The sequence below is a fragment of the Gallinula chloropus genome (assembly GCF_964237585.1).
Source record: "Gallinula chloropus genome assembly, chromosome: 3".
Lineage (NCBI taxonomy): Eukaryota > Metazoa > Chordata > Aves > Gruiformes > Rallidae > Gallinula > Gallinula chloropus.
In genome coordinates, this window is record NC_140087.1 from 108,056,884 (window position 1) to 108,081,695 (window position 24,812).

At 38.2% G+C, this 24,812-nt stretch overlaps 1 protein-coding gene across 1 annotated transcript in view; it reads left to right on the forward strand.

Moving 5' to 3' along the window:
* The window catches only part of LPIN1 (lipin 1), a 48,819-nt gene extending 24,285 nt beyond the window's left edge, over window positions 1–24,534 (forward strand). Inside the window, exons 11-21 of the mRNA XM_084260943.1 lie at window positions 585–678; window positions 2,012–2,081; window positions 4,583–4,675; window positions 6,280–6,356; window positions 8,350–8,494; window positions 10,072–10,220; window positions 11,773–11,859; window positions 14,695–14,847; window positions 16,825–16,939; window positions 20,095–20,198; window positions 21,020–24,534. Of these exons, the coding sequence (XP_084117069.1) occupies window positions 585–678; window positions 2,012–2,081; window positions 4,583–4,675; window positions 6,280–6,356; window positions 8,350–8,494; window positions 10,072–10,220; window positions 11,773–11,859; window positions 14,695–14,847; window positions 16,825–16,939; window positions 20,095–20,198; window positions 21,020–21,179 (1,247 nt within the window). The 3' untranslated portion in view covers window positions 21,180–24,534. The remainder of the gene's footprint in view (window positions 1–584; window positions 679–2,011; window positions 2,082–4,582; window positions 4,676–6,279; window positions 6,357–8,349; window positions 8,495–10,071; window positions 10,221–11,772; window positions 11,860–14,694; window positions 14,848–16,824; window positions 16,940–20,094; window positions 20,199–21,019) is intronic.
* Window positions 24,535–24,812: the final 278 nt, after the last annotated feature.

The following is a 24,812-nucleotide window of genomic DNA, read 5'->3' on the forward strand; positions in this document are numbered from 1 at the left end:
ATAAAATTGTATGAGGGTTGATTGCTATTCAGAAGCTAGTTATTAAAAAATTTCAAATACACTGTGATGTACTAAAGTTGTATTGTTATCTGAATTATTTGTATGTTACATAGACTTTGCAAAAGGAGTCACAGCCAGTGGGAGGGGTATTTGTTCACAGACATTTTTACTTTGCTGTGGGTCTCACAAGTGATCAATATGTTTCTGGCTGTAGGTTTGCATATAAGTTCAACCCATCAGTTCCTGCTCCTAACTTGGATCAATGAAAGGCATGATCAAGTATTTCCTTGCCTTAGTTAGAAGCCTGATTTTCATCCCTCACAGCTCCATCCTTGAGCTTTCACTTTGCTTATATTTTGAACAGGAAAGACACCCAGCAGCTAACAAAGAAACTCTCAATGTCTTGAGATGGATAGTCTCTGAACATCTTGCTTCCATAGTAATTCTAATCTCAGACCCTAGTAATGAAGGGATGACCTTGAATGTGAACTCTACATGCCCGTGAGATCCAAGGAGGTTTAGGTTGGCCCATCCCAGGCTTCTATAAATGCATGCTTTACATATGTGAATTTTTCCCCCCACAGAAGAGTTCTTAGAACATGCGGTATCATATCAGCAGTTTGTGGACAATCCTGCTATCATCGATGACCCTAACCTTGTGGTTAAGATTGGAAATAAGTAAGTATATTTCAGGAAAAAAGTATTTTACTGTTGTAACAAAACCACTTCTGTGGCACTTCAGTGTGTTTTATCAGATTCACCATAGCTGAAAAATGGGTTTTGAATGTTCATAGCATGGATTAATCTGGAAGTCAACTCTCTAGCGAATTCAGTCTCTTTCCTCCTTTAAATTGAGAGTAAAGAGCAGTTTCAGATGACCTGTTCCAGCTGACACAACTCGAATTTCAAGAAGCTAGTATTAAATGCTAATAGTGTTCACGCTCAATTGGCAGACTAAAAATGAAATAGGATGTGAACTTGCTAAGGCTTGCCCTGAGTCAGTTTGGATAATTAATATTTAGAGGGATATGTCAGTTTGCTTGAAAGCCCTCTGTACCCAGCAGGTTGTCTGTACATACTGAGTATCTTGCTAATATGCTTCTATGGAGTCATTGCTTTTCAAGATGTGTCAGACTTAACCCATCAAGTATGACACCTCTATTCCTTCAAGTCTAAGGTATTGTTTGCTATGTTTATGCTGCTGGAGAAGTGCAGCACTATGGTCTATGCCAGATGCAGATTTTTAGAGGGTGTTTGAACTTTGTTGCAGAATAGAGGAGAGATCATGGCATTGTGCTGCACTTAGAGGTTAGGCTACTCTTAGGCAGACATTGCTCATATAAATTGATGTACCTGGTGCATCCTTATGTGATAGTCTGATTCACCTATGTTATGGCCTCATACCTGACCCACTCTGTGCTCTGAGGCGAGTCACTTAGTGCTTCCTTGCCACAGTTCTCTGAACTTGATGATAATGTGTATCTGCCTGCTGGTATGTTGGGAAGAGATGAGTACTTAAGGAAGATCTTACTTAAGTACTTGCATGTTGTTTCAGCTTCAGCTTCCCAAGACAGATGGATGATAATACCGTATTTGTCCTACTGTCTGTAAGAAGAATTGATCCACTTTCAGCACCATAATAGCAAAAGCCTGACATCCCACAAACTACAGTCCCTAACTTTTGTGTAGTTCCTTGATGGAAAAACAGTTAAAATAGCTTGTAAAAAATGTAGCTCATGCTGTGATAGTGAAATATAGCAAGAACATGAGGAATTTAGGATAATTACCACCTATGGACCTAGCTTCTCTTTTATAACTTGAAAAGTATATGCCCTAAATGCCTGTGAGCACAATATGGAACAAAGTGGGTCTGCTGGTACTGCTGCAGACTGAAGTTTGATGTGTGCTAAAGAGGACTCATGGCTTTAACCTGCCAGACAATAACTAGGTAGGTTGTGAATTGGAAGCTTGGGATTACAAAATGCAGTAATCGTCTCTCTTGCATGCCCAGGTACTACAACTGGACGACAGCTGGTCCCCTTCTGCTGGCAATGCAGGCATTCCAGAAGCCTTTGCCAAAGGTGAGATTGAACATGAAGGTTGGTCAGAGGAGGAGTTATGACATCCTGCCATTTATTATGGCAGGGAAGAGGGTTGCCATACAGAAAAATCTGCACAACTGTAATATCTATTCATGCATAACTATTGAGCTAAGGGCTAAATAAGCAGGACTAAGTTTGGTTTGTGAATAGGGTTTATTTGCTAGGCTAAGGTCATTACGAGTATTTTGAAGGAGGAAAACTTCCTGTTTTCTTGTAATAAAGAAACTGGTTTGCTGTACTAGAGACACTAAGGACTTGAAATACTAAGATACTTTATCAAAACAGGATTGATGAAGTGATTGAAAACTGGAACTTTTACCAAAACTTCCTGTTTTGCTTCGTTAATATGGATTGTAAACATAAATTATATTGCCTCATGTTAGTGTTTGCCGTAGCTGAATACTTGGTTACTGCTTTCTATTTTATCTGTGTACAGCTTATATTATCAAATAAAAATATAGGTCAGGAATTGTAACCTCCGAGAATAAGCTTTAATTACTAGATAAGGAAGGCGCATAGCTTGCTGTTTTTCTGTTTCTTGGTGGTTGTTAATAACCAACCCAGGTAGGTAGTGGCAGATAGCTGTGATTGTGTGACAGCTGTATGTTTGCTTATATTAAATGCATTGATGAATTTAATCCAATGCCATGTGACTTTGTGCCGCACAGATGCTCAGGAGAGAAAAAAGTAGCATCAGCATTGGCACTAACTTGTATGAATTTAATAAATTTTGGAATCTAAACTTTCCTTCTGCCCTTTTCAGCACTTCATGTGTCTTTGGGTTTAATCTGTGTGAATTCAAATTAAACACGTTGATGCCCGAGCTGTGCTTTGGGTTTTGCCTGGGATGGTTAAATGGAAAGAATTGGTGTGAAATTTTTTTTGCCATTAAATTAAGGGAAATGACAGCTCTTTCAAGTGTTCTGGTTATGGCTTAATTCATGCAGGTTGTCAGTTAAGCTTTTTATGAGTGTGAAATTAATTGTGTTCATTTTTTTATATTCTGAATGCTGATAACTTTGTAGACAGTGCAATTTTAATTTAGTGGAGAAGCCAGTATATGTAGTTGGAACAGTCTGTCTGATTGAGGCTTACTTGGCTGAACTGTGCCTCTGAAACTAAAATTACTCGTTTACACTACAAGTCATCCTGCTGGTTTTCTTAATGACTTGTTAACTAGAGTTTTGATTTGGTGTAATAAAGAAACTAAGGAGTTGAAATACTAAGATACTTTACCAAAACAGGATTTATGAAGTGATTGAAAACTGGAACTTTAAAAAAAAAATCTCATGTTCTACAAAATACACTTAAAGCCCTGTCTAATTTAAACATGTGAATTATCTCACTAAAAGTCAATAGCATGTCTGCTTGAAGTTGTCCATGTGTTTGAGAACCTCCTTAAATTGTAGCTATTGTTCTTAACAGTTGCATATCATGCTCAGTAGCTCCATCTGCTGTTTTTCTTTGTTGAAAAAGTTCGCAATGTACTTGCTCAACTTTATTCCTCTATCATTCCTTTTTATTTTGTCGTATACTGCAGATAGAGTAGTGAGGAGAACCTGTGGAAAAACTGAGAGAAGTCCTATACATTTGATGAACTCAAACCTCTCTCTTAACTGCTAAGAGGTTTTTTGTTTTGTTCTTTTTAAAATCCCTAATCAACAGAACAGGTTTATTTTGGTGACTTTGCTTACACTGGAGACTATAACTCAGAAAGCCAGTAGCTAAGCTATTTTAGGATGCACCAAATACTATGGCCATCTTTACAGAAAACTTTTCCCTTATAGTCCTTTGCTTCCTCTCTGAGTGAAAGAATTCAGCTCTTCCTGTTACAATGCATAAGGCTCCAGTCCTTATAGGTATAGAAAGAAACTTTACTGAGATTTAGTATATATATAGCCAATATAATGTAGCCAGGGTTTCAAAAACCAGTTTTAACATTGTCAGTCAAATCATAGCGTCATACTAAACTCATAAAAGCTAGTAATTTCTTTGCTGTTTTCCAAACTGGTGATTAAATATGAACTCTCTAGCTATTTTTAAATTAGAGTAACTATCTTGCATGTGGGTTTGTTGCTGTTTTGCATGAGAGCTCCTTCAGGAAGTGATTTTTTTTTTTTTCTTTTTTGAAATATAATTTGCACTAAGCAGCTTCAACTTAGAAACAGTAGATTCTCCATTCTGGACATTATACTAATACTTATTTATGCTTTTTTTTTGTTTTTTTTCCCCTTTGATTTTATATCTTTTTTCATTTTCCTTTTAAAAATACCATAAGTATTCATGCCTAAGTTACTTCAGAGCAGCTCTGGATACCATTAGATTTTGCTTTAGTAGAGTTTACGGTCCACAGACAGTATGTTTACTTTTATTCTATTTATTATCAGTTAAAATTGTGTGTTTGACACTTTCTTTCATTTACATGTATCAGGTTGTCCTTTGTTTTGGGTTTTTTTTATGTTACCATCCATTTATCACAGGCCACTGTGGAATCTATAATGAGGGACAAGATGCCCAAAAAAGGTGGAAGGTGGTGGTTTTCATGGCGAGGGAGGAACAGCACTATTAAAGAGGTAAGTTTAAGAAGCAAGCAGAGTTTCCTTCCCAGTGGGAGGGTTTGATACCTCCATATCCATCCCTTAGTACTTTATTTCTGAGCGTGACTCAGTAGTCAGTTTAGCTGAGGATATGCACACGGAAAGATGTTTAAAAAGGGTCTAAAGCCTGACTTCTTTTCACTTAAGACAGCTTTTTATCAGACCCTACCCAAAATATTTGCCTGCAGTGTTTTGATTTTGCATTTATTTTCATTGTGCAAACCTGAGGCAGTATTATCTAATGGATTGGATTTCATGTTTTTGTGTAGGTTACCTACCTTTCTGCAGCTTTCCTTTGACACTTGAAGAACAGATGTATTTATGAGTAGTGTGAGCTACAAAATTCAGCTCACCTAAGAAGGAAAACTGACTATATATTAGTTGTAAAATCTTTTAAAATTTCTTTTCTGAGCATTAAAAGTTTGTGGTAACAGTCTTAATGCCGCGGCTGAACATTAAAGAACAGGGAAAACACCCAAAACTTTATATGGAATATTGATCTCCTGTCTAGACATATTTAATCTTTAAAGTTAGCTAGTAAAGTGTCTTCATATTAATTTATACTATTGAAGCATTAGTTCTTGAGAGAAGAGAAAATGACTTGTAATACATTTTTATGCTTGTGCCTCAGTCGATGAACTTGCTTTTAGCCTTGCATGAAGTAACCGTTGTCCTGATCTGCGGGTGTGGGCTTCAGAGCCCGAGACTTGGCTTTTTACAGTTTGTTGGAGTTTTTAGGAGTTTTCTTTGGGTGGAAGTATTTGGTTATCTCTTGAGCTTTTGGAGCTATAAACAGAAAGGGGAGGTGTTACTGTTCTTTGCCTGCCTCATAAAATCATTCACTGTTTAAAAATACTGTTGTGGGATGAAATTGATAGAGCTTAGCATCTACTTGAGGTAAAAGCAATTTGGAAAGTTCTATTGGATTAAAGATCCTAATGGTTCTAATGGTTCTATGAAAGGTTATTGTATTGTTTTTCCTGATCCATCTTTGCTTTTTAATGTGAAATCTAGTTATTTAAGGTGTATGAACTGTGCAGTTGCAGACTTGATCACAGAAATTCAACAGTACTAGATGTGAAATTTGATATTTCACAGAATCACAAAATCACTAGGTTGGAAAAGACCTTTGAGATCATGAAGCCCAACTGTACCTGTCCTCTGCTAAACCATATTCTTGAGCACCTCATCTACCCATCTTTTAAACACACCCAGGGTCAGTGACTCAACCACCTCCCTGGGTAGCCTGTTCCAGTGCCTGATAACCCTTTCAGTGAAGAATTTTTTCCTAATGTCTAAAACATGTATTTCTCTATTTCTGGATGTACTTCTGTACTACATCCATGAAAAACTAAATATTAATTATTCTTGTGAGTTTTATATTTGCAAATTTTAGTTCTTTGTGCAGCCTTTATTCTTTAAGAAAACCACAAAGTTTTATTTTTCCTACAAGCAAAGGAAACAAACAAGCCGTTGATTTTTACCAAGTCTGTAGAAGGCAGAATTTGGTTTTCTAGAAACACTTGTTCTCTGCCCAAGAAAAGATGTGCAGCTGCTTATTTATACTTGTATTTTTACAGGAAACCAAGCCAGAACAAGGTATGAGTGCGAGTGGTCTTACAGGAGAAGACTCTTCACACCTGAGCATGGCAAACAGGTACAAAAAAACTAGCTGAAATGAGTGGGAGTTACTATTAAAAATCAAAGCAAGCTACCTCTTACATTTGAACAAAGAAGTGCTGCATCAGTGAAGTGTGTTTAATTTGTTGTTCATTGCATCAGATAACTGTGGATACAAGGGCTGCACCCATGGCAGGGTTGCAGACCTTGCGAGTACACTCGCATTGCTGTGGTTTGGCTGGCAGCTCAGTGACACACATTCCAGCCCCTTGAAAACAAACAGTAATTGGAGCGGTTCTCTGAAGCTATATGTATCTCCCTGGAGTTTTCAAGGAACGTCATAGATGACCACATGCTGTTATCAGATCTTAGTTGCTAAAATTTCTGATTTGTTTGTATTTATGGCCTGACAAGTTTTCTCTTCCTGCATTTTTGGAGGAAGTTCAGGGGTCTAAGACTTTCCAGAGCTTTTTTTGCAGGCAGCAGTCATGGTTTTATATTATTTTTTTGAAAGATTGCAGAAGTCTCTTCCTTCTTGTGCTTCAAACTGTATGGCCAGAATCTCCCCTTCAAGAGGGTTCCATGAGCTTTAATGCAGTTTGGAGGCATGAGTTATCAAGGGACAGCCCTCCCACCTTGTGCCTTTCCTGGACACAGAGATCTTACTGTAAAGAGAACTCATCTGTGCCCTGGCCTCACTTAGATCTGAAGGGGCCAGGTTCAAATATGCTTTCCGCTCACTAAGTTCAAGGATCACCTTTATGAAACCAGAAGGCATTAGCTGTCATTCTGTGTCGAGGTCAGCAGTTGCAGTGCCACAAATGTCGTGGAAGGAGGGTTCCTCAGTCAGTCAGAGACTAGCTCTTCTCTCGGTTGGCTCTTTGAGTTGTGAGAGCCACAGAATAATCAGAAAGGATGATTTTCCTTTTAAGGATGACAAGTGACATTTAGGTCTGTTTCTTACACAGTTTAAAGATAAGCTTTAAAGTGGGATTAAGAATTCAAGCAGACTAGGTTCTGTAGTTGGCATTCTTCTTTTAAATTTTAACTGACCTTAGAAATCTGTCATTAAGAATTTATTGCTTACAAACAAAATGCACAAGCGTGATGTTGAGTAAAGCTTTAGAGGTCTGATGTTACAAAGGATAAGATAGGCTTTTAAATGTTGCTAGGCATGACGTAGTACCTTGATATTGGGGCAAGACTTTCAAACATCAAGCAACATCCAGGTGTGATTGAAATAAGAGGTCAAGTGCTTATTGCTTTAAATTACAGGACATTCTACCTTCCACCTTAAGTGATAGATTTGGTTACTGTAAGAAGACTTTTTCTCTGAAGAAAAATATCCTTAATGCATTTCTGAAAAATGGTTGTAACAGAGAGAAAATAAATTCTACTGAAGAGCATTTAAACAGAATTGTGTAAAGGAGCTCAGGTTATTTATGTGACTTTTCATTATCATAGCCTGAATGGGGTAATCCTGAAAATCCTGGAAAAGAATAATCCTATGATCTAAAGTTGTACATTGAAAGAGAAGAGGGAGCTACTTACGATAGTAAAATTTCCATCACCTGGATTTTTTAATCGTTAAATTCTTTTGGGGAGGTGAGAAGTAGGGGGGGGGGGTGAGGGGAGAGAAATCCAGCATAACAAATGCTTCTTTTTTCCTGAGAACTGAGGAATTTTTGTAGTTACAGTTTCTAATGGGTATTACTTTTACTGCTATGAGATTTTGGAGTCAATACGGCACATTATTTTATATCTATTAAATCCAAGTAATGAAAACTAGCTTACAGACAAATAAATGTCTAGAACAGTCCAAGTATGAATAATGGGGAACATGCGTGAATGAAAATTCTCACTTCATTGATATATTTAAAGCCACAATGTGAATGACCTCCTGTGAGACAGCATTTAGGAGCAGAGAATCAATGACTTATTTGGTGACTCACTGTTAATGCATTTTTAATGGATACTGAGATGCATTTACTGACATAATAACATCATTATCTGTGTGTGCAATGTTCCAGAATAAAAGATGAGTCTTCTTCAAGCGATGAAGACCCCAGAGCTGCCAAACAAAACCTCGGGTCATTACAAACCAACTCAAGTCATCTCTCATTATTGTCTGGAATCAGTTACAAAAAAACGCTTCGACTCACTTCTGACCAGCTTGTGAGTTAATTTTACATCCTTGTCCTGAAATGTTTCTAGTGCAACGTGAACAATGGTGTTATTCTGGCTTGCAAAGCTTAATTAGCTCTTACATCTTGCATTTGATTCTCTCAATATATTTTTTAAAAAATAAAAATGTTTTTTTCATACTCTTTTTAGTATGAAGCATGAATGTTGTACCTTGCAGCAAGTGCTGAGGTTCAGAGATTGGGCCACATGGGATCTCATTTAGGAAAATATCAAAATTAAGTTCCAGAGTATTTAGGTGTTATTATGTATAATGTGTGTATGTTAGCCCACAGGCCTCTCTTGTCTTTTTTCCTTTTTTCCTCCTTTCCTTTCCCCTCATTCATAGGCAGACAGTCACATTTTACATAAATGCGGTTTTCTGGTTTTATCTTCTGAAAGAGCTGCTTGTGAATTTAGTATGAGGCAAGGCTATTAATTTCTTTGGAGCCAATTCTCTTCCTCTGTCACAGAGGTGTTTTGACTAATGGTGACAAAATTGTTACAGTTCTCTGTTCTGTGCATTCCAATTTGATCTGGAAAAATGGGCTACTTTTGGGAAATACTTCTTGTCATCTTATCTACAGTCAGTTAATTTTCTGAAGAAAACCCACACAAGGCGTATAGAATCAAACAGCCCATCACTCACTGCCTGAATAGTTTGAGAGAAATGTAGACTTTTCCCCAAAAAACAGATGGGGTGTGTTGGCAATTCTCTATAGCAATCAGAAAGCAAAGTTTACACAAATACATTAATACTTTTCAGATTCAGAAACCTTGTAGAAATTTGCTGAAGCTAAAACTACTTTTAGATCGGTTTCTTGATGAAATAGTGGATGAGACTCATCAGTTACCCATCAGCTGTTCTGCGTCCCCAACTACCTTTCAGTTTTTAACTAATTGAAAAATTGCAGTGAAATACAAGTTTAAAAAAAAAAAAGAGACACTTAAAGTATTAAACTTCTGCAGACTTTATGAAAACAGTTAGGTCCACAAATAGAATCAACTCAGAAGTCTCTTGCCCAGTGTGTCACTAAGTGACACAGGAGACAGTGGGACCAAAGGGCAGGGAAGTGGAAGAGTTAAGGAAATCTTGGAGAGACTGAGGGGTAATAGGTCATATGGTATGAGAAGTGGGTTATTGTCAGAGGGAGATGTAATATCATAGAACACTAATCCCCATATAAACACTTTTATTTAGATCTCACAGAACTCCTTGTTACTCATACTTCTCTCTTCATATGTATCTATACCTGAGAATGGAAAACCCTCAGGCAGCTCTTATTCCACATTTTGTTACTGTTTATGTGAATTTTGGGGGATTATTTTTATTTTCTTATCTTTCTGACCGTGAACAGATTTAATTTTTTATTTGATTTTTGTTCTGCTTTATAAATCAATGCCTAATGTACATCACACAGGGCAAACCTCTGCTATCATTGTTTAGACAATAGCTGTGCTGAAAGCAGTAAGATTCAGTGTGGCCAAGGCAATGACCATCAGTGGCTTTTTGTTTGATCTGTGTGTGTTTCACATGCTCGATTGATTATCTCACTGTTAATGTCTTGCAGAAAAGCTTAAAGCTGAAGAATGGCCCCAATGATGTGACCTTTAGTGTGACAACACAGTATCAAGGCACTTGCCGCTGTGAAGGCACGATTTACCTATGGAATTGGGATGATAAAGTCATTATTTCTGACATTGATGGAACAATCACACGGTGAGTTCATGAACAGGGAAAGACTGTCTACCAAGGCAAGTTGTCCTCTGGAACTAAAGGAAAAAGTAATTTATAGGGAATTTTGAGTCACAGAATCATCATACTCTACTGTGTTGGGGGGATGGCATGTGTCTTGGAAAGCCAGATAAGAAAGAAACAAACAATTCAGTAATCATTAGCTAAATTCTTAATTTAATAAAGACATACTCCATATGGGCCCATTATTTGCCACTTACTGTTGTTTAATGATAGTATTTACAGTAGTATTGGAAGACCTTCTGCAAATATCATGACCTTTTTTCTAGATCATGCTTATGAAATACACTGGCTACATTAAAAAGAAGAAATACGTGAATTCTACTTTAAAAGGCATTACTGGGGCACTCCACTGACAGGCATTCTTATTTAGAAGACAAGAGTCCAAAATTAATGTCAGAATTAGAATTTGATTGAAAGTTTCAGATTAGTACTTTGGCAAACCCTGTAATTTTGGAATGACCAGAATGATTCACTGATTTTTACTTGTTTAATGTTGGGGAAACAATTGTGTGTGGAGAAGGGAAAAACTTAATAAAAATATAAGCATTGTCTTTTGATCTTTTAAAATTAAATTTAGTTATATCTAATTGGAATAAAGAACAAGGAAAACTAATTTACAAGAGAAACCTTGAGACAACTAAAATACTTGATTCAAACTGAAACTCTTTTCTTCCCAGTGATTTATTAATTATAAGGCAAACTTTTTTTTTGAGGTGCCAACATAAGTTAATATGCAGCCCTGCTTTATTTTCTTAAGTCTCAATAAAGTAAATAGGATCTGTTCTCTCTGCCATTGGGCTTACCAGAGTTAGTGCATCGTTTCACCTTACAACACCATTGCAAATCCATCCTAAGCCACTGCCCAATGTTTTCAAGATATTCAGGGTGAGAATTTCTTTCTGTGTATCTGTATAATGCTTAGTCAAGTGAGGTGCTCTTTTGTTTGAATATTTAGGTGGTATTACAGTGTAAATACTTTTCTCTAATATGAAGAAGGAAATACATTGAGACCAATATAACTGTTTCATGATACTTTGTGTGTGACCCACTGCCAGCTTTATGTGGAGATGTTAGTTTGAGTTAAGCTTGAATGTGACTTATGTTTGCAATTTCCCATAAACTTCCCTTATGGGTAGATTTGGTTTATTTAGAAAATTTTTAATGTAAACCTCAAAAAGTATGCTTAGTGCCTGCCAGCTTACTACACAGGTCTGATTCATAGCCTCTGTGCTGTAACTTCCATGTTACCTTAGGGGTCATGAACTTATCCATGAAGACAGGTCCTGGGGCACAAGAGTAATTGAAACAACATGGCCAAGGATGGACAAGTCAGTCTGTCTCAAAAGAAACAGGAATAAAATCCTCCTTTTCTGATCACAATCAGTACCTTACAGAAAACTTTGTTTTACTTTGCTGCTAGCCAACTCAGTTAGTGGGCTTTTTATTAGCCTCAACTGTTATTACAAGTACTGGGTTTTTCTCAGTTTAATTATATTATTTTTCCTTCATTCAGGTCAGATACTTTAGGCCACATTTTGCCAACTCTTGGCAAAGACTGGACACACCAAGGGATTGCAAAGTTGTACCATAAAGTGAGCCAGTGAGTATTCAGTAAATCTGCTCGTGCATCTGTGGCTTGGTTTTGTTTGTACATTTGCACATAAAAATTAAAATTTCTCTAGGCTTCTCTTCACATCTAAGGCTGACAAACTCATCAGTATCTCATCACTTCAGTTGTGCTTTCTCAGTGTGAACATCTGTGTGATAGCCAGAGCAAAACCTACTTTGTGGTATCAAAAGCAAAAGCCTCTTACCAACAGCTAGTGATTGCACTTCCAACTGTCCTAATACCAATAGCTACAGCCAGTTCCAAAAACTGACTTGTGCTGTTGCAGCAAGTGGAACTTTTTTGCCAACGGAGTTGCAGCAGCATTAAGTCAGAAGATGCTAATACACCTTCCCTGCTCTCCTTGTTGAGGAGATGGTGAAAGGCATAAGGACTCTTTAGCCCAGGGTGGTTGCTGTAGGTAAAGAAGTTGTTGCCAAACTTGACTTGCTTAGATACATGCAGGTATGGCATGTAAAACACATGGGATGAATCTGTTTGGGGAAGTTCCCTCTCTTTCCAGTGTGTAGAAAGGGAGTTCAGAGAAACATCTTAGACTTGAGCTGTCTAAACATTAGCCTTTTAGCCAGGCAAGGCAAATCTCACCCTTAAAGCACAGTACAATGTCTTACATTGCACAGAAGCGGATCCATTTTGGATACTCACTGCTGTTTATTTGTTTTATAAATAGTGATGAGCTTCAAAGGCATAGATCATGATCCTTACTCCTGATGACGATGAAATTTATTTTGTTATTTCTGTATATAAATATTTGTTGTTCCATTGTTAAGTCGAAAAGTTAGGAATGATCGGTCTTAAAAGTTTTTGTTGATTTTGAGAGTAGGTGATTAAGATTGCTTTAAGTGCATTTTAAAGACATTGAAAAGTCAGTAAGACTTGTGCTGGGAAGAGCCTGGGAAACAGGCTTTTACCTGGCAACACCAGTGTGAGATATTACAATTATAGCTTAGTAATTGACCTACACTGGTGCCTGTTGGTCCACAGCAATAAATACCTTCTGTGCCACTGTGGGTGGAAGGACCTTGATTCATCATGTTTACTTGTGGTTTGTAGACTCTGTGTAATCTGTGAAAGGAAGACAGGCATCTTCAAAAAGTAGCTCATTATACCTGAGATCTAACGATGTTTTAGAAGAACTATTTTTTCCATTAGCTATTGAAGAAATACTGGGCAATGATAGATCAGCTGTACTTTAGATCAGTTCATGTCATTAACAGGGAGAATATTCTGGTATGACCTAGAAGAATGTATTAAAAAAAAAAAAAAGGATATTTCTACTGATGAATATAAACAGGAGAAAAACTATCAAGACTTTATGGACTTGCATGGGGTGATGTGTGGGAATGCCTCTAGGTGAGTGAGGCTAGTGTACAAGTACAGGTGTATGTTTGAGTCCTGCATGTATTTTGCAGTGTAGTGAAGCCATTGTGTACACTGGAGGATCAAAGGCAGAGAGTTTTGTGACCAGCAAATGAGAGAAAAAGGAAATGAGGAGAAAAACTGATTGGTGTCTGAATGGAATCAGATAAAGTATCTGATTTTAACATATCAGATCCTTTACAAGAAGGATTACTGATTGCTGTCTGTTGAGGTTGAGATTTCTGTTTGACACAGAACATGCAAATTTTCTTTCATTACATTGAATCCAACTGTTCTTATACATTTGAATTACCATAAATGTTTGAAAAGCATCTGGTACACATCATGACTGTCCTCTTAGTTAATCTGATTTGTTCTGTGTACTAGGGTTATGCTAAGGTTTCTTTTTTTCTTTTTGTTTTACACATATTGTGAATTATAAATTATGGATGATGGAATCTAAATTATACCAGAGACACTTATCTGTGCTTTTATTCTGTATAGACAAATGTGGTCACAGAAAAGACAGGACATCCTGGGAATTCACATGCTGAGCAGTCTTTAGTTCTGTGTATAACCTCTGCATTGCATTTGGTGAAAATGTTAATTAATTTTTTTAATTGCAGTTGTTATTTCTATGCCTGCCAGCACTGTCAATTGTTAGGGCTTTGGTGATCATAAACATAGGGGAAAAAATAGATTTGAGTCATGTTGTTTTTCAAATTACCGAGTTAATTATGTAGTGGCTAGATATTACAGCTGAACAGCATATAAATATTCAATAGTTAGATTTAATGACCAGGCGTGCACTGAATACGTATTTCTTCATAAGACTTGCAAAGTAAATTGCTATAAAGTTCAACTAACATCATTGGACTCTGTTCTGTTGAGAACAGAACCAAAGGTAACCTGTGACTTCTTCTGCCAGGATTTCAGTGTCAAGTCAAAGATTACTTCTCATGCTGTGCTTCGAAGTTCAGATTTGCTCTGACTTGAAGAAATATGTTACTGCTGCAGATAGAGTAGTCGTTTTATGCAGAGGCCCAAGAGGCAGGAGTACAACAGTCCTAATACAGCAAAGACTACTACAGCATTGTCTGCGTTATGCCAGGTGTTTGCCTCTTAGCAGATATAATTTTGGTTAATTCTAAGGAGTATGGTGCCACTATGCAGGGGCAGATAGAAAACCATAAGGAGTCATAAGCCATGAGAAGACCAGAGATAAATGAGCCCTCTTTATGTTTAAATCACTAACTGCAGTGGAGCTAGGCAGATTTTAGTTAATCAAGGTTCTGGCACAAACGTTTTTATTCAATTTAAATAAGTGTAGCTTAAACATATGTCTGTTTAACAGTTATGATTTGATTCATGTAGAAATATACCCACAAAATTATTAATGTCAATACACCAGCTTTATTTTTCAGTAACTTCTTTTATTTCTGTTCACAGAAATGGATATAAATTTTTGTATTGCTCAGCACGAGCTATTGGAATGGCAGGCATGACCAGAGGGTACTTGCACTGGGTGAACGAGCGAGGGACTGTGCTGCCTCAAGGGCCGGTGCTGCTGAGTCCCAGCAGCTTATTCTCAGCTTTTCACAGGTACTGCAGTTCCACTTCTTATGCAGAAAGAAACTTGGAGGTTGGTGGAGAATTAATTCTCAGCATTTTCTTATCCATCAGTGCAAAATGTAATTAAGAAATTTTGTTAAAGAGAGACCAAAATGCAACAGATGGTCATGCTGCTTGGTTTATCTCTCAGGCATGTCTCAGTAAACATGTGTGTGTTGTTTACCGATAGGTGCTGCCTGTTGACTTCATGTGTTGAACACGATGGGTTAATATTTAGCTATGGGAACAATGTGAACGTTTTAATAACAATCACTGTTCTCTTCACTTGTGATTGGAATATTTTTCGTGGAAGAATATTACTTTGTGGTTTTGAAGAAATTAATTTGAAAATGATATGAATTTTTGATACTTCTGACTGTGCTGTGGTATTCTGTGTGGACAGTGTTGTTCATAGAATCATAGAATCATAGAATCATAGAATCATAGAATGGTCTGGGTTGGAAGGGACCCCAAGGATCATAGAGCTCCAACCCCCCTGCCATGGGCAGGGACACCAACCTCCAGGCCTGGATCTACACAAGGCTGCCCAGGGTCCCATCCAACCTGGCCTTGAACACCTCCAGGGACGGGGAATCCACTACCTCTCTGTTCCAGCACCTTGTTCTTTCTAGGTGTTCAACTGTAAGAAGTGGGTAATAATAGCACAGATTATGAATATCATACATTCTTCTAATTCAATGAGACATGTCAAGTGATTACTGAAAATATTTTCAGCAGTTAAAAGCTGCTGTGACAGGATATATTTCATTAGAATTTTTAATGGCAGGTTGTTCAGATGTTCTCCTGATTGAGTGACATGCTACAGGCTGTCTTAACCAGTCGTGTTCTAAATATAAGAGACCATGGAAGTGTTACAGCACACTTCTTAGACTGATTACACTTTCACTGCATTTATTATTTTACTGTTACCTTGCACTCCTTATATCTAGAAATACATTTAAAGCGATACTCTTTTTGGTATCTTATGTAGACTAAACAATGCCCATCTTTCAGTGTACACTGTGGTAACTGCTGTGATGTGTGGGTAATAAATTACTGTGTTGTTACCCACAGATTTAATTATTGTGGTTTTGAGGGCTCTGAGATCAGGTCTATGTGAGACTGAGGAGAGATGACTTTATTCCCCTTTTGCATGTTCTCAGACATTGGTTTATACATGGAGCTGCTGTTCCAAAGGGCTGTAGTACACTGATGAAGCTTCTGTACTGTTCACATCTTCCTTGACATATGTGTTGGTGCTAGGATGTGGGATTCTGAGCTTCTTAAGCACTTTTGTGTCATGCTGGCATCTTCCCATGTTATGGGAACTCCAGACTCGCCACCTGTTCAGTCTCTTTGCCAAGAGAAGCTGTTGTGGAAGGGCTTTTGCCCAGAGATGAGAACTCCTTTGTTCATTAATGAATTCTATATTCCATAAGGAGCAACTGAAGAGAAATAAAAGATTTCTTTATTCTTTAACTTTTGCTACTTAGCAGTGATGGAGAAAACTGACTGTAGAAATGAGGTGCTCCTAGCACATATGGTAATTGCAATCCTTTTAAAAATAATAGTAATAAAAAAGCTACACACGTTGAAGGCTAATATAATCTATGAATCATTCTGCAGATCTCAGGAAGCAGTTTACTTGATGGCAATTTATGTCTCATAAGGCTTTATTTAGCAGCTACTCCCTGTAATCAACCATCCTTCCTCAATAGCCATCTTTACAACATAGGTTTCAAGAGAAATTCCCTTGTTTCAGAGATTTTATTTACTGTGCCCATTATGAAAGCTTGGGAATGCTATTTTGTCTTTGTGCATGCTGTGATTTCCAAATGAAGATTTATTGGAGAAGGTGTGGGCTCTGTAGGAGTATCCAGCTAGGTGGAAATGTTGAATAATGAAAGTAAAATGGTTTGTGTTGTATTTCATGTGTACTTACTTAGTCTCACTTTTTTATCATTTCAGGGAGGTGATAGAAAAGAAGCCAGAAAAATTTAAAGTTCAGTGTTTGACAGACATCAAAAATTTGTTTCACCCTAACACAGAACCCTTTTATGCTGCTTTTGGAAACAGACCTGCTGTAAGTAATAGCTGAATTTATTTCTATTGCAAAGAACAAAAAGGTGTCTGTTATTTCATGGTTCTGTTGCGTTATAACCTAGAAGCTTGGAGTTAAGAGTATTTTACTAGGCCTTCTACAAAGGAAAATATAAAGGTTCTACATCAAAGTTCTCATAATGTAGAATGCCGCTCCTCCATCTCCGCAAAATAACTGTATTATATCTGTGTAAATTAACAGTTAAACTTGTATGAAAACACTGATCTGTTTTAATCCACACTGATACAGCATCAGGGAGATACCTGTGGACTGGCAGAAAGTCTTTCAGATTAATACTGGTGGCACTTACACTTCAAACTCTAAGTACACTTAAAAGACCTTGAATGTCCCGTTGAAATCAAAAAGTTATACTTTGCAGGGAAAGTGATATGTTGTTTGATGTGGGGAGGGGAAGACAGATCTTCATCACCCATCTGAAGGCTCTATAATTGGTCTGTAGGCTTTTCTTACTCCTGTCCTAGCCCTGAGGTCATCCTTTCTTTTAAATTCCCTTTGCATGTGATTATCCCTTCTTTTAAATTCTTAGCATGATCCAAGAGACTATTTTGACAGGGGCAGCTAGCAGTGTTCAGGTAACTGCTGTGTATGATTGCCATCTTAGCTTGGGGCATGTTATACTGGGGGGAGTGAGGATGGTGTATATGTGAGGCTGTGGGGGGCTGTTTCTTGCTGTGAGATTTGGTTTTGGGATTTTTGGGGGTGTTTTTTCAGAGGAAGGGTATAAAGAGTTTGATAATGCTGACACAATGTCATGAGACTTACAAGTCTCACGCTGTTTAGTTTACTAGTGTAGGTATCGTTACAGGTGCCTAAGGAAGAACAGAGGCTGTGGTTCACTCAAAACCTTTGAAAGCATCCAGCTTTCAGAAGGTGATATATAGAAAACCTACTTATTTAGATGTGTACAGTTTCACTGAGCACCTAAGTTTAGATGCTAACTAAATTAGGCATGTGGGCCTGTAAAAAACGGTGTGTGGTGTAGTAAAACCTGGTGGCACCAGTGAGGTGCTTATGGCTAAGGACTACTGACATGAAGCTTGGGTCTATCTACCCAGTTTTGGAAGCTGGACCCACTCAGTTATATGCCTGTACCTTGGCCATGCAATTCGCTGTTAAGAGAATGTTTCTTGACCCTTTATGTTTCCTGGTGAGATTAGCCAGAGAACACTCCAGCTGATTACCTCTTTCTTTAGTTGGTGGAGGAAAGTGGGACACATCTGGAGAGAAATTAATTCAGGTGCTAGGTGACCATTTTGCTCCACTGACTCCAGTAGAGCTGAAGGCTTCTTACTGAAGTGCCCGAGGATGGTGGATTCCAGCCCTAGCTGCTCAGTGCTGTAGGACCTGTGACACATTCCCCAGAAGAAACATTGATGGGGAAATTATCAGTATAAACATGGATGCTGGGCATTGCCAGGGTGAATATGGACGTTCAGGGATGGGCCCCGATGTTGGACAGAGGTGCCTGACAAGTTATTTCAGTACTGAAATCAGGGATGTTGTAGCTATGTTTGAGAGGATTCAGCATACCTTTCTGGCAGGACTGAATCTAAATTTGTCTTACATTTTTGTTAGGGTTGCTAACACTCATGAGCAGCAACTTTTTCAACATCATCTTTTAACAAATTGCATTTTTGAGAAACACTTTGTCAGAGAGGACAGGAGGTCCTCATGATCCAGTTGCTAAATTACACTATTATATCATCACACAGCTTAATTTCCATTATCAAGGTACCATTAAATATACAGTTCTGAAACAACTTTTTTAACACAGTTGTGGTTTTTTAATATGATTGATGTCTACCTCTAGTTCCATTTTTTTAAACTTTGGGGAAATAAAATAAAACCTTTATTTTCATGCATACTTGAATAAAATCTCAAGTAAAGCAGTAAGTTAATGTCTCTAAAGGAATTACTGGTAGCTCCCCTGATCTCTGCTGGAGTGCAGCTGTTAGGCGTGAGGTGTGCCACTGCCTTTGTGAAGATGGGTATGAGCACCTTCTCAATTTTCCACACAGCTTGTTTTGTTTTTTTGTTTGGCTTTTTTTCCCCAGAACAAACTTGGTGAAATTTCAGTACTCACGGATGTTAGTGATGTTGGTAGTGCATGGACTGCCAAGATGCTGAACTCTTGAAGTGACTGCTGTTTGCTTCTATTCAGTTACTTAAGGGTTTTTTTTTTGCAACAGTCTTTACAAATTAAAGATTTAAAAAAAAAACCCCAAAAAATCTTTATTAACTTCCCACTTTTTCACTACCTCAGCTTCTAAACCCATGATTTATATTAGTAAAATAGAAACTTGTTTTTGCTTGGATCTTCTGGGAGTTATTTTCATCTTTGCTTTTTGTCAAGCTTTTCTTCAGAACAGATCGAATAGTATTCATTGCTTTTCTTAAAAATTTGAAATTCTCAGCAGACATCTTAATTCTTGCTTATAATTGTACTTCCCAGATTTTCCATTACCTGCTGGGACTCACTGCTGCTATTTTGGCAGATATTCCTTGCTTTCTCTTCTTTCCCCCTTGCTCTGTCATGATGACAATATATGGGTATGGCACAAACCTGAGCTCAGGAGGTAACAGATGTTTCCAGGAGTGTTAATTTAGGTGCGGTTGCTCTGACTTCCTTTCGTGACCTTGTCCTTACAAACTAATCACTGTTTTACATGTCAGTTATGTTTTAACCCCTACACACTGCTGTGAGACACTGAGTACAACACACCCAGGAAATGAAATACTCTCTGAGAGAAATATGAAGGCGTCAATGCTTTTACACCAAATATAATTAGTTTTTTATTGAATGTTATTTTTGTGCCAAGGGAAGTTACTGAAAAAATGAACGTGATTTTGATCAATAGTTTAATCTGAAAGTGGCAAACTACTTTCCTAGCTGCAAATTGTCCGGTTCACGAGCATTTTCTTACACTGTTCTTGTTTGTAACTTGATGGAGAATTTCAGATACACAATAGCTTGGTAAATTTAATACTAATACTGTGCAAGTATGCTCTTCTGTGCAATGTTTTCTAGCAGGAATAGACATTATTGTGCAAAGGAAGAATCATGATTTTTCTTTTTTTTTTCTTTTTTTTTTCTTTTCTTTTTCTCATTTGTTTAGGATGTTTATTCATACAAGCAGGTGGGGGTTTCTTTAAACAGGATATTTACAGTTAACCCCAAAGGAGAACTTATACAAGAGCATGCAAAGACAAACATCTCATCGTAAGTAATCTTGTATCCCTAACACCTACCTTACAGTCTAAATTAATTTTCTGTTCTAATTTATGACTCAAGTTTCCCAAAGATACTTTTGATTTTACTAATGAAAAATTGCTTAAATATTTCAAAGTGTAAAAAAGATTAGAATAAATATGGATTTTCCACTTTCCTTCAGTTAAACTGACAAAAAGAAATTGTTTAGTATTTAGTTGACTATGTTCCATCTACTTTAATAATGTAAAGGAATTACCAGTGTCCTATGGAGTCTGCATAAAAATGACACAGCCCAGTTTCCTGAAGCAATCTGCCTTTTCATGGCCTTTTCAAAATACTGTTTTTGTGGAGCCCTTATCTGGAAGAGCCAGGAAGCATCTGAAGATAGGACTGAGGGCTTCCGGTGAGATGCTTGGGCACTGTAGCACCTAGCACTGAATAGACATGGCCTTTTGTAATTATAAGAATGCCCTTAATTGAAGGGGAGCCATATGTGTATAAAATACCAATGATCAACTGAGCAGGGAGGTGCTTGAACCTCGACAGAGAGAAAAGGAGAAACAAAATCAGGCTTGAGTATTTGAGCAGGTGATTTGGGCAAATAATGGCATCTGTTTCTTACTCTATGAGTATCATTGCTTAGAATGAATGTATTTCTTATCTGAACTGTGAATCCTCTCTAGAAGTTAGGCACTAAAATCGGGTTTGGTTTTATTCATTTGAAGAGGATGAGTTGTCTGTGTAAGAGTAGCTTTAGTGCTAGGGACCCAGGAAAATTCAAAGTAAGATCTGAACTGGTTCAGCATTCTTTTTATTTGTTTATTTTCCAGCTATGTCAGACTATGTGAAGTGGTAGATCACATTTTCCCTCTGCTGAAAAGAAGCCATTCTTCAGACTTCCCTTGTTCTGATACCTACAGTCAGTTCACCTACTGGAGAGAACCTCTACCACCTTTTGAAACTCAGGACGTACATACAGACTCATCTTAACTGCATCTTCAGACTATTGACCTCAGCTTAAAAATGTGTTAGCTTGTATTGATAGGACCCAACTTGGCTTTTGCTGTTGACAGTTCAGCTGGAATCTGTGATGATATGAGCATAGTATTCTTTTGCTGTGAGCAAATGTAGAAATGCTTTTTCATACTAGTCACATTTCCAGATGACAAGAAGGAGTCTTGCCGGGAATAAGAGTTTCATTTCTAGCTCTTGGTCCAGCTCCTCAAACTGTGCCATACAGTTTCATTGTTTAAGATCAAATAAAAGCGATGTTGGAGTTGCAGTTTAATGCCATCAAGGTAGTAAAGTGGTTCTGTATCTTTTCTGCATCACTGAAGTCGTCTTTCATCTCATCAGAACCCCTGTGAGTAAGGGAGCTGCTGACAGTGCTAACCATTCCTCACGAGTCTGGTGACACCGACAGGGGTTCCAATCCATATGTCAAAATTCCTTTCTCTGAAAGAGCAAATGATTCTTCCTCTTTCCCCTTGCTTGACCAACGACTGTTTGTTTAAGTGTTAATTACTGGTCTGGATCCTCAGCTTTTGTAGGTCAGTGTAACCATCAAAGCTAATTGAGCTGTGTTGATTTAGTCCAGCCTGCTGCTTTGATGTGGTAACACTTTACTGAGGAAATAAATGATGTGCAATCGACATAGAAAGTAAAGATGGTGGACAGATCCTGGCGGTCTTTCTCAATTTGAGAGGTACCACGCTTCAAGAATGGCTGTTTGGATTCAGGTACGTGTGCCAGTGGAGGAAACAGGCCAGTGTGTGTAGGTAACTTCCTGAAGTTAATGATTTTCGGTAAAGACATCTTGCCCACCAAATGTGCTGAGTTTCAAGGTTGTTACTGAGCCAAGAGAACACTGAGGATTTTTTCAAAATGGAATAGTTTTATTTGAAACATTATTTTGGCGAAAATGTGAACTTTGATGCTTGTGAATGATGCATCTCAGGTTTTGCTGTATGGAGGTGGTTCTCTTTGCTTCACATCGTAAAGAATGGATGCTTTTAGTGCAATTTACTCTTTTCAAAGATAATGAAATCACCTCTTTCATATTTTTTTTCCTTATTTTTCCAGACACAAGCTGTATATATTGTTTTTGCTACCTGCTTTTGACTGCCTTAATACTTAACTGCATGTGCTAAAAGCAATACTGCAGATCAGTTGATAATGATTTCCAAATGGTCTGCCTTTGCACAATGCGGTACTTCACTTGAAATGTAGACATCCAGTGACTCTATGCCAAATGATCCTCAAATGAATGGGCTTGTAGCTAGAAAAAAAACCTCTTCCCCCCTCCCCCTTTTCAAATATATTTAAAAGTGTAATTGTTCTCTGAAACACTGAAAAGCATCATGGGATTCCATGTACATTGTATTTCAGTATGGTGAAAACAGGGGTTCACAAGCTGTGGTCTCTGCCAGCTTGTGATCTGTGAGGCTATGGTACATGTTTTGCAGCTGCTTTGTGGTGTTTTCAGTTACGAGTTTAATAATAGAAAAGCAGAGTGGTCCGGGAGAAATTTTAAGATGTGATTGTGGTCAGTTAGCACCCAAGAGTTTGGGAACAGCTGCTCTTATCACATTTGTTTTGTTTCAGCAAGCTCTGTTTTTTGCAGTGATGGAAACATAGGATGGTAATTCTGTAGTAGGGGTTTTCTAACTCACAGTGCTGCAGATTGTATCTGGGATGTCAGGGGGCCAATTTAGGATTTCCCCATGCCGTCAATAGTCAAGACTACACTTGAAATCCTTACAGAGCTGCCGTGTGCAGTGGTGAGCCCTGCCTAAGTCTTCCTTTTCAAGCCTTGCTGTGGGCAAGGTGCGCGCCCACGTTGGAAATACCAGAATTAGACAAACACAAAGAGGAAGAAATGTGTGTTTCACCACCCAGGGTGATTATGCTCTCTTGAAAGTTTAAAGAAAAGGAAAATATCTTTTTACTTCTAGTTGGGAGAGATGTGGTATGGATTTTCTGAAAGACAATCGGTGGGGATCAGAGGTTGCCAAACTGAGGTGGTTACATCTCTAAATATAGCCATGCTTTCCTTTAAGTGTCTATTAATACCTGTCATTAATGATTGAACAAATGGATTAGTCTGCTAACTGCATCCTGTTTTGGTTCAGTTTTGATAAAGGGCTGCCTCAATCCATTTATTATGCAAAATAAACCCAAAACGATTCTTCTCTTCAACTAAGAGGCTGCCAGATTGTTTTTTCTTAATCTTTCTGGGCACTTAAGATCCCTTTTCCCAAAGGTACGGCACACGGTCGCTTTCACCAGAAAAGACGGCCCTGAAAGTTCTGCAGAATTAAAGCCTATATGTATTTATTTATGACTTAATAACTACCTAATACGGGGTTTGTTGCCATTAGTATTTCAATCCACATGATAGTGTTTATGAGTGGTCATTTTAATTCCGTCAGACTTAGGTGTAGGGAAGCACTGGAACCCTGAGGAGCTGCAGGAGCTGGAAAACCTGTAGCCCAGAGTTTTTCAGGACGTGGTTAAGCAGGGTCAGGGCTGACTTGCTCAGGTGTTGGCAGTCCTTTGCTCCAGGCATGAGGTGGGACGGGTGACCTCCAGGGGTCCCTTTGAACCAGCATTTCCTGAGGGAGGTTCTCGCCCTGCTGCTGATGTGCTGTACCGTGGCTGAAGGCTGAAGTACGTATGTGTGTTTATATGACTAATGTTTATCAAATCTGCTCACAGAAACGACAGGAAAATCACGTTTGTCGACGCGCTAGAATCACCACCATACTTCTGCAGAGAGTGTAAGACATTTTGCCTTGGTAGCTGAGCGATTTTATGCATAATATTTAAACTGTTTTGTCATTTCATGTAGAAGGAAAAGGGATTGGTTAACAAATCTGTACTCTTTCTGTGAAAGAAAAAACCCAACCTCGCTTGCGGTGTAACGCTGGTTTCTGTTACGGAAGGACTATTTGGCTAACATAAATGTGCAGACACATTAAATCACAGTATATTCTATTTATACAATACTTATAAACTAGAATGTGCAGCAGTGAGGAGTGACTAATGTTTATTTTCTTGAAGCTGATGACCAGACGGTTCCAGCTGTGTCGTGTGAGGGGAGGAGGAATACTGTACTGGTTGCAATGCTCACATTGAAGATAAAATGTGACTGCTGTAATGTGGGGAGGGAGGAGAATGAGGGAGATGGGTAGTTTTTATTTGTAGATACGGATTATTATTTCAAAGCTATTTATATACAGTATTTACTCTGTATATGTACGTGCTACTGCAATGATTGAAGTCATTTTAACACCTCATTTTGATCCACTGAATGCAACAAGGATAGAAGTATATATTGTAATAAAGGCAAATACAATTTTTTCCTGACTCTTCTATTTTTCTGTATGGTTTGATGGCAGCAGAGTGCTTTTGCAGAACTGCTGAAGCCCTGCCAAGTGTGGCTTTTGTAGCTCCAGTCTCAATTGCCTCATCAGGGCTACCCAGTGTGGCTTCCAGCGCTTGAAGAATGTTTGCTGTCCCGCTCCAGCATTTGACCCAGGGCCTTTTCATGTGGAAAGAGTTCATTGCGGGAGGCAGGGCTGGAGCTGAGCGCTGCATGTTCTGGGGTGTGGGAACAGCACC